The 9,705-nt window shown below is 47.1% G+C and overlaps 2 protein-coding genes across 2 annotated transcripts; both read left to right on the top strand.

Moving 5' to 3' along the window:
* Window positions 1–76: 76 nt before the first annotated feature.
* cops8 (COP9 signalosome subunit 8) lies at window positions 77–9,352 on the top strand. The gene is made up of 7 exons (XM_084688267.1): window positions 77–285; window positions 850–920; window positions 1,035–1,083; window positions 1,352–1,484; window positions 6,030–6,137; window positions 6,489–6,551; window positions 8,444–9,352. Exons 1-7 carry the CDS (start codon window positions 193–195, stop codon window positions 8,521–8,523), a joined length of 597 nt encoding a protein of 198 aa, XP_084544393.1. The 5' UTR covers window positions 77–192; the 3' UTR covers window positions 8,524–9,352.
* Window positions 3,022–4,736, top strand: trim63b (tripartite motif containing 63b). Its single transcript, XM_084688266.1, has one exon. The coding sequence runs from the start codon at window positions 3,202–3,204 to the stop codon at window positions 4,243–4,245; it is 1,044 nt and encodes a 347-aa protein (XP_084544392.1). The 5' UTR covers window positions 3,022–3,201; the 3' UTR covers window positions 4,246–4,736.
* Window positions 9,353–9,705: the final 353 nt, after the last annotated feature.

The following is a 9,705-nucleotide window of genomic DNA, read 5'->3' as shown; positions in this document are numbered from 1 at the left end:
AGCAATACATAAGCTTAATGCAATACGTGCTCGCGGTAAAACATGCCCAAACATACAATAAAGGGTAAATAGGATGGTTGGAACGCGATTTCATGTGTCATTTCTACTCCAGCTCAGTAGGCGGCAGTCATTCTGATCGAGTACGTTGTCCATCCTGATAATATCCACTAAAGAAGAGGAAAGAGGAACTGTATGTTGGTACAGTCAGGCATCATGCCTGCTGCAGTGATTATGGATGAAAACTATGATAAGCTATTGGAACAATGTGAAACACAAGAACTCGAGGTAAAGCACGCCATTTGTTTTATCCATAGCAGCTAACCAGACAATCGGTATGCATTATTATCAACGCCATTGTCAGACTTTAGTGGTTTAGCTAAGCTAAGATTGCTAATTTTAGCTAGCACTAGCTAGCTACGTTAGCTATCGCGACCAAGACAGTGTCCGGAGCTAGATAACTACTTGCCACTTGTCAGTGTGCAAGTTCCCTTTTGCATTTCAAGAGTTATATATGATATAAGCTTACTGTAGCAGTTCATATTCTTTATTGCAGTGAACTGGCTTTTTTTTGCATGGGCAAATATAAGACTAGGCTAGCTGGCGTAGAGGAAATCAACCATAATGAATCATAATGAAAGCTCGCTTTTAAAAAGCCACGAAACGTCAAACTATATTTGTGCTGTACTTAGATGGAAGTGAACTATTAGGCCACTGGGTTAAATACATCAGCCTTCAACATTAGAAGCCGTCCCCCGTGTGACTTGAAAAATGTCACATATAGTCCAGTAATAATGCTAACATAGCTTAGCTTTGACGTTCTAACACTGTCGCTGTGTATTTATTTTCCAGGCTCCAGGTGGTATCGCAACCCCTCAAGTGTATGCACAGCTTCTGTCCCTCTATTTACTACACAATGACATGTGAGTAAATCCCAATGCTTGACAGTTGAGTAATGTCAATTAAAGGATTTGATGTTTTGCATTGTGTCGGTAGTGTACAAGGCAAAACAACGCGTCTGTTTATCGTTTATACAGGAACAATGCGAGGTATCTTTGGAAGCGGATCCCCCAAGCTATTAAATCGGTGAGTGGGGATTTGGAAACAATCGCTGTCAAAATATAAATGTATCATGAGATAGTGAATGATCATGCAGAATGTATTTTTATATTTGTGAACGTGGCACTAAAATCACTGGCACTGAAACTGTAAATTTGACCAATTTGACAACATTCCTCCCCTTTCACGTGGTAACTACCATCATTGTACCGGTTGCAATGTGTGCTTACCCAGTTGTCCTGTACCCCAGTTTTCCTGTGTGTACATTCCTGTAAACTGATATTGTCTCTTCCAGGCTAATCCAGAGCTGCCCGCTGTGTGGACAGTGGGGCAGCGTATTTGGCAGCGGGACTTCCCAGGAATCTACACTTCCATCGCTGCGTATCAGTGGTCGGAGAACATCCAACCAGTAATGGAGGCTCTCAGAGGTACCGGAGCAACTACACAAACTACACACATCATCTACACAATTCATCTATACCCAGATTTCACACACAATCTATAAAGACAAACTATACCCAGACTTCACACATACTCTATACACTATAAACTGTACACATAAACTATACACACAAGAATTAAACAAGTACACAAATTGTATGCCTGTGCATGAGAATCCCAACTGCACACATTTGACACACAAATGATGGTATCCCTTCAAGCATGTAGTCAAAGGTTGTCAGTGCCAAACAGCCTGACAGTTGTCAAGTTATTTCGGGAGGCATTGTAGCACAGCAAGTGATCAATAGGGGGCGCCACTTACATGTTGTTCTAATACCTCTCCAAATTATAAGGCAGTTTGGGGTAAACAAATATACAGCCAGATTATTACATCAGTTTGGCAACCATTTTAAATACTTTTATTGTTTAGGATCAACACATGTTCCAGATTATATAAAAGGTTAAAGCAACATACATTAAACCAATATTACTGTAATTATTGTGAACGACAAATTCGCTTCCAAATGTACAAATACTACAAACTACAGTTGAAATCTCAAACTGGAGTTGAACATGGATGTTGAAACAATATATGAAAGTAAAATAATATCTTCATTATAAAGATACAAATATTGCCTAAATTTCAAGTCTTTAGTTTCGTTAGCAGACTTGTTTCCACAGTCAGACATTATTATTTCACATTTCCAGATTGCTCCAAGGCTTGCAAGCACCCAACACGTGTAGCCCCTTCTCCATCTCATCCTCGAACATGATGTCAGTCCAATCGGTAGATGCTAAGAATAGTCTCTCGTGTTTTTTTGAACGTCGCACACACTGCCACATGTTCCCTATTTGAGACATTTGCATGACCTTGGTTATACAAATAAACACCATGATGCAATCAAATCAAGTAATATTTTACACATTTTTAATAATTGGATACAGAAGAACGTCGGATGAAGCACAGTGACGCATCAGAATTTATTATTATTTTATTTATTCATTTATTTTATTAATAACGGTTGAATACCAATTAAGTAAAAAAAAAAAGAAGAACATGTCAAGAACATGTTTTAATAGCTCCTATGAACCCAAGATGGATAGAGCCTCCATCAGTATCAGATATGTCCCAAACAGAAACGGTTTAGTCAAGAACACTCGGTGTGTATCGTTTCGAGGATCCTGGAAAACCAGGAAGTAAACACGGGCAAAGTTGTGTTGACGTCAAGGGCCCAGTTGTTTACCCATAAGGAGAACACTCTCAGGTGTGACTGCCCCAGGGTATGTCACATGGGATGTGTTTATCTGTGCTCGATATACCAGCCCTCTCAGGCCTCCACCACTGTAGGAAGGGACATTACTCCCCGTGCGACATGTGACACATGCAGCAGCCGGTGGGTGGGGGCCGTTTTCTCCGAAAAGACCCCGGACCGACAAGCGGAGAGGAATGCAGCCCAGGGTTGGTCGTTGGGATCATGTGTCACTGGTTTTGAGAGGGCGGTATATAAGTCCAGGCTGGATCTAGGTTCTGTTCAGAACAAACATCGTCACCACTCGACTCTGGAACACCAACCGATAAATACGAGAGGCTCGTCAATAGCTTTGATTGCCTTGGACCTTTTTCAAGAACAAAAGTCCCTTGGGAGCCACTCAGTCTGCCTAAGAGGCCAGAAATAAGTTATCCAAGCTTCAAGCTTTCCCAAGATGGACGTACAAAGGACTGGCTCGGTGGTGCGTCCGCCCAGCCCCATGGAGAGTCTAGAGAAGCAGCTGAGCTGCCCCATATGCCTGGACATGTTCACTAAACCCGTGGTCATCCTCCCCTGTCAACACAACCTCTGCCGCGGCTGCGCCAGCGACCTGTACGACTCCCGCAACCCCTACCGCTTCTCCGGCGGGGTCTTCCGCTGCCCCACCTGCCGCTTCGAGGTAGTCCTGGATCGCCACGGCGTCCACGGGCTGCAGAGGAACCTGCTGGTGGAGAACATCATCGACATCTACAAGCAGCAGCAGGAGGGCAGCGGAGGATCCGGCGGCGGGAGCTCTGAGACCCCTCTGAAGCCCAAGGACTCCAACGAACCTATGTGCCAGGAACACGAAGAGGAGAAGATCAACATCTACTGCGTGACCTGCCAGACGCCTACCTGCTCCATGTGCAAGGTCTTCGGCCAGCACAAGGACTGCGAGGTATCGCCGCTGGCCAGCGTCTATCAGGCTCAGAAGGGCGAGCTCAGCAACGCTATCGACACCCTGGTAGCCAGCAACGGCCGCCTGCAGGCCCTGCTGAACCAGATGGAAGAAACCTGCCGCGCCGTGCAAGACAATGCCCAGCGGGCCAAGCAGGGCCTGGGTGAGCGTTTTGACCTTCTGTACGCCGTGCTGGAAGAACGCAAGGCTGTTCTGCTGGAGCAGATCGGCAAGGAGCAGGATGAGAAGGTGGCGGCTCTAAGGGCGCTGGCCCAGCGCTACGGCGAGAGGCTGCAGGCGGGGTCCGAGTTGACCGATTCGGCGGTGAGGGCGTTGGAGCAGAGCAGCGCCGCGGAGTTCCTGCTGGCTTCCAAGGGCCTCATCACGCAGACCAAGGATGCGGCCAAGAGTTCCCTGGGAGAGGAGAGGCCCGAGCCAGGCTTTGAGAAGATGGAACACTTCACGCTGGCCACAGAACATGTAGAGGCGATTCTGTCCAAGATGGACTTTGGAATTGTTGACGAGGAGGAGTTTGAAGATGCCGAGGGGGAAGAGGAGTAGAGATGTTTGAAATCGCTGCAAACTTGACATTTTGAAAATATTTTGAGGTTTTTAAACCTCTTGTGTAATGGCAGGGACTCTAGTTGCAATGTTTTTTTAGGAGGTTTCTAAGGAAGGACAACGTTTTGATCTCTCTTGAAAAGGGAGAGAGAGGGGCTGGGTGTAATGACTTACCCCGATTCTGAGTGCACAGTCTAGTTTTTTTTGTACTCAAACATTTTTGTAAACATTTTTTTTTATACTTTTCTATTTGTATATCAGATTTTTAATGATACTTGTAATATACTCACTATAGGTTACCACAACTTTGTTTACGATCAGTAAGTAAACTGATATTGTGGTTTTGTTGATTTCACAGGCATCTACATTACTAGAATGTTTATGAATGTATCAGTGTTCTAATCCTTGTGTGCACTTAACTGGTGAGATAATTAACAGATCAATGTCTTCATTGGAAGCTGAAATAAAGTCACCTCAAATGACAAAAAAAATTGCCTAGTGTTTATTCCTATTCATAAAAACACGTTAAAATCTGCAAAATAGTTAATTAGAAGTTTTGAGAACAATCTGCTACTCAAAAGTTATCCCAATATGTTTTTTTTCCACTGACTTTGCACACACCAGCAAACAAAAACGCCCTTGCCAAAGTCCTCTCCAGCCTGCCTGCTGGTGAAGAGCAGTGGCTATTTATAAAAGGTGAGAGAGTGACAAGCGATAGAAGCCCTGGAATAGACTTAGAGAAGGGCAGGTGGAGTCCTGTTTCTCCTCCTGCCCCAACACCATCCCCCTCTCCTGCCCCTACCACCCCCCTCTCCTGCCCCCACCCCCCCCCCTCTCCTGCTCCTACCACCCCCCTCTCCTGCCCCCACCACCCTTCTCCGCTGTGGCAGACCTTGCTCAGCAGGCCCTGTCAGGCTGGGTAGCTGTAGGGGAGGCATGCAGACGGGCCGGCCGCCATGAGTCATCTCTGGACGGCTGGTCCGGCAGGGCGTTAGGGTATAAATACCCCAGCTGCCACCAGGACCCTGTTACAGAAATCCCCTTGAGGTGACATGCAAAACGTTACAGTTTTTGTACAGATTGTTGCTAAGCTGATCTCCCTGAAGCATTCTCAAAGGGAAATATGACTGGCAGTTTGTATCTAGAATTGTACGTTGGCTGCATGTGTGGATTGCCACTGACAGAATGACTACAAATTTACCAGCCTGATAACAATATGCCTTTTTCCCCTCCCCTACAAGAAAAGCACTTTACACTAAATGGGACTTTGGTCCCTGATTCTGTTGTGAAGGGGCGTACCCCAGCAAACAGGAAGCAGCTAGGACGCTACCTAGCGTCGCAGCTGCCTCCTCTCATCCTGCTTGTTATTGTTAGCGTCCGCAACGCTGTTGCTGTTGAAGCTGTTGCTTCAGATGGGCTTTGATTGTTAGTACAAACAGACTGTTGCTAGGTGATAAAGCGAGGTAGGTCATGACCTCAAGCCGTGTCCAACTTTACGGGGCATCTGTTAGACAAACAAACAGATCCCCTACACAAGGTATGTCTGGATTACCATCAGCTGTGCGGCTACTAGGGTTGGGTAGGTGTGGGTACAGTTCCTGGAATTTGCTACTCAACAATACTTTTTTACCAGAACTTTATTATCTCTGTAATGATATCAGTTTACTTTCAGTGGCAGAAAATAAATCCAAATTTTGTAGGATCGATTTTAACGATTTGTATGAAGTGCTTTACACTTTTAACATTTGTACTTGAGCTTTATTGCGTGTCCGTGTGTTCCCCAGAGAGCACCCGTCGGAGGGCTTATGGTCTGGTGGCCCAGGCCTACACCTCCATCACAGCAGAGGACCTGGCGGCCTTCGTGGGTTACTCTGTGGAGGAAGCAGTGAAAGGTGGGTCAAAGCTGCCCCGTCCTGAGGGGAACACAGCAAGCCGTTTGGGAAACTGTCAGCCCTCGGATGTGCAGATGAAGTTATTGATTCGGCAGCACGAGAAAGTGTCGTTGTAGCTTTGTGGTTGAGAATTGTTTTTATAGAGGGGAATATGGCTGTTTCTGAAGCAGTATAATTTTACGCCAACAATTTATTCAGTTTGGCTCTTTGTTACAAATGTTCATGCTGTCATTTCCTTCTCTCCTCGTATGTTCCCTTTTCCCCACGCCCCCATCTCTCTTCCCACGCCCGCCTCTCTCTCTCCCTCTACTCCTCACCTCCCCCGTCTCTCTCCCCCTCCTCTCTCCCCAGGAGTGGTGAGCCAGGGGTGGCATGCTGACCCAGCCACCAGGATGGTCATGCCCCAGAAGCCAGGTAGGGGGAGCTGTTGTTCTTCATGTCTGTTCAGTCAATCCCTCTCGGCCCCTCCCTCCCCGAACAAGCCAATCACGGACTGTTCCTGAGCTCTTCACCATCGGTCAACAGTCATTCCTAGGCTCCTGTTTCATTTTTCCCATAAAGCCACAGCAGAAGGAGTTGAGTTATGGGTCGTCTGTAATCCTCTCAGACTCCTGCTGTAACTCCTGCTCTTCTCCCGCCCCAAAACTCTGTCTCTCTCTCTCCTGCTCTGTAGTCCTCACTGGCTCGCCCATCTTTGCCAGTCAGAGTAAGTCTCTGCAAACACCAGTTCATCTCCAGTGTGGAGAGGTGTTCTGGCACAGAGATGAGTTGTAATGTTTTCGCTGGGCCTTAAATTAAACTGTGCTTCAGTTGATCATTGGCTTTGGCGTAGTGAAAATGGGCACTCAGTTAAGGGCAGAGTACCAGTAGGTCCAACACTGTCTCATGTTCTCTCACCTGCCATCTGCGCTGTGTTTGGTTTTTCATATCTGCCTTCCTGTCTTTCACCCCACCTCCTTCATTCCTCCTCCTCTCTCTCTCTCTCTCTCTCTCTCTCTCTCTCCCTCTCTCTCTCTCCCTCCCGGTTTCCCTCCCTCTCCCTCTCTCTCTCTCTCTCTCTCTCTCTCTCTCTCTCTCTCTCTCTCTCTCTCTCTCTCTCTCTCTCTCTCTCTCCCTCCCTCCCTCCCTCCCGGTCTCTCTCCCTCCCGGTTTCTCTCCCTCCCTCTCTCTCTCCCTCTCTCCCTCTCTCCCTCCCTCTCCCGGTCTCCCTCCCTCTCCCTATCTCTCTCCCTCCCGGTCTCTCTCCCTCCCTCTCCCTATCTCTCTTGGCTCTACCCTCTTTAAACCTTCTATTCTCATGTTTCATCCCACTTCATCTCATTTCCCTTCGTCATCCTTTCCTTCTCTCTCTCTCCGTCCCTTCCTCTCTCTCTACCCTTCTTGCATCCTTTCTTCTCTGTACACATCACTTCCACCGCCCGCCCACCCTCTCTCTCTCCCTCTTTCCCTGCGTTCAATCTCTCATCACCCCCCCCCCCCCTTCCTCTCCTCCCTGATATCTCCAAACCCAGTGGGTGGCTGTTGATGGAACTTGTTTATTTATTCATTCAGTCAGCTGCAGCCTCGTCTGGCCTGTGCAGCAGCCTGGCCGTGTCTCTCTAATCAGTGGACCATCACAGGAGCCAGCATGTGCCACACACGTGTGACGGCCCGGGCCTCGCCTCACTTTACATCCAGATCATGACCGAGAACACTGTAACCTGGACGTGTCTTGTCTCACTGCACCAAATGAAGTAGTTACCGTAGTCAGCATCTCACTCTCTTCTGGGCCCGCACACGTCTGGTCCCCGAGGGGCCACGCCGCGGTCTGAACATGATGATTACAGAGAGAAAGAGCGCTGTGTTGTGGCCGGGAGGGGGAGGAGGGGAGGGAGACTAATGGGGGTGTGAGGAGTTCACAAGCAGAAGGCTAGGCTTCTATAGTGATGTGTTTTTATAGCGAAGCGCTTCAATCTCCAAGAGGGATGCTTCAAGAAAGAGAAAATGTATTTGGGAGGAATCCCCCTCTCACTCTGGTTTATGCTCTCTCTCTCTGTCTCTCTCTCTCTCTCTCTCTCTCTCTCTGTCTCTCTCTCACTCTCTCTGTCTCTCTCTCTCTCTCTCTCTCTCTGTCTCTCTCTCACTCTCTCTGTCTCTCTCTCTCTCTCTGTCTCTCTCTCTCTCTCTCTGTCTCTCTCTCACTCTCTCTCACTCTCTCTGTCTTTCTCTGTCTCTCTCTCACTCTCTCTGTCTCTCTCTCTCTCTCTCTGTCTCTCTCTCACTCTCTCTGTCTCTCTCTCACTCTCTCTGTCTTTCTCTTTCAACAGATCCTCCTCCTGTTTCTCTGGTTCCAAATGAGCAGCAGCTGGCTAGACTCACTGACTACGTGGCTTTCCTTGAGAACTGATAAATTCCACTTGAGCCTGTCCTCTCGTCCCTGGCTTTGCAAACACACACCAACACACACACACACTGTATATAGACATTAGCAGATACACAGTTATGTGTACACACACTTGCATACACAAGCTCTCAAACATGCACAATCACACAAGCTGATTTGTGATTTCTATGTGACATGCAACTTGCATGTGATGATCATACATGTACATGCATGCGCATATATATATATACATATATACACGCACACAGACTTGAACATGGTCTGAACCCAGGACCTCCATCTCTCACGTGTATACGACCCAGGACATGCTTCTGCAGGCCAGGCACCATTTCCCAACAGACCTCCTGCTCTGCGCTCATCTCCCACTCAGACTGTCCAACCAGAACTCCTTCCCAGTCACCGATACCTTACGAATGAAAGATTTATGACATTCGTGACGTTTTTGGATTCAGTAACCGCCTGTTTTATCCAAAGAGTTGCCAGTTGTTGCAGTGCAGCCTTCCTAGAGTTCACAGTTATCCTTTCATTACTGAAATAACGTCAATTTTTTTCCCAATATCTCCCCTGTGATTATTTATATTTGCATCCACCATCTAAACACCTGCAGCTCGGCCCCATTTTAGATTGTTCCGGTAAACAGATCTGTTGGCTCGTTTCACCCCGACGAGTTCATATTTGGACACGTCTGATCTTCACACAGTAGACCTGACCGGGTGCACTCAAGTCCTTCTGCCTGTGAGAGTGGATCTCCCTGAAAACCTTGTCATCTTTAAACCTCACAGTTACATTACACTTCATGTTGTAGAGTCGGTAATAAACGTTTTGATTTGTTTCTGGTTCTGAGATTGTGTTTTTATTTCTTTCTCTGCCAATGTTCACGTGAAACACCGCCAAGTACTACTTACTATGTATCTCTTGAAAGTCAAACCTGCAAAATTGTAGTTGGAGCTCTCTGTAACAGCAGCTCTGTGTGTAAATGATGGTACTTGGCAGGGTTTCACACCCCCGAGTTCATGAATAAACAAACTTCATGTATTAACATCTGTATACTGGCGTTCTGACTTGATTCCATATGACGAAGTATGTTTTGGTGCTCTGCACAGCAGCCTGGTTTCTGCAAGACCCCAATAACAACGTTTAAAGAGTTACCTATGTCTGGGTGACATGTGCTTATCAGTTGTGTGC

Source organism: Hypomesus nipponensis, chromosome 23 (genome assembly GCF_054491055.1).
Source record: "Hypomesus nipponensis isolate SF chromosome 23, ASM5449105v1, whole genome shotgun sequence".
Lineage (NCBI taxonomy): Eukaryota > Metazoa > Chordata > Actinopteri > Osmeriformes > Osmeridae > Hypomesus > Hypomesus nipponensis.
Note: the sequence above shows the minus strand (reverse complement) of the source record. Positions and strands in the feature narration are given on the sequence as shown.

What these genes read in the sequence shown, in the direction of transcription:
- cops8 (XM_084688267.1), top strand. Translation starts at nt 193, where the DNA reads ATGTTGGTACAGTCAGGCATCATGCCTGCTGCAGTGATTATGGATGAA. An exon ending in TATTTACTACACAATGACAT is followed by an intron (nt 921 to 1,034) that starts GTGAGTAAATCC and finishes TCGTTTATACAG; the next exon opens with GAACAATGCGAGGTATCTTT. An exon ending in AGTAATGGAGGCTCTCAGAG is followed by an intron (nt 1,485 to 6,029) that starts GTACCGGAGCAA and finishes TGTGTTCCCCAG; the next exon opens with AGAGCACCCGTCGGAGGGCT.
- trim63b (XM_084688266.1), top strand. Translation starts at nt 3,202, where the DNA reads ATGGACGTACAAAGGACTGGCTCGGTGGTGCGTCCGCCCAGCCCCATG.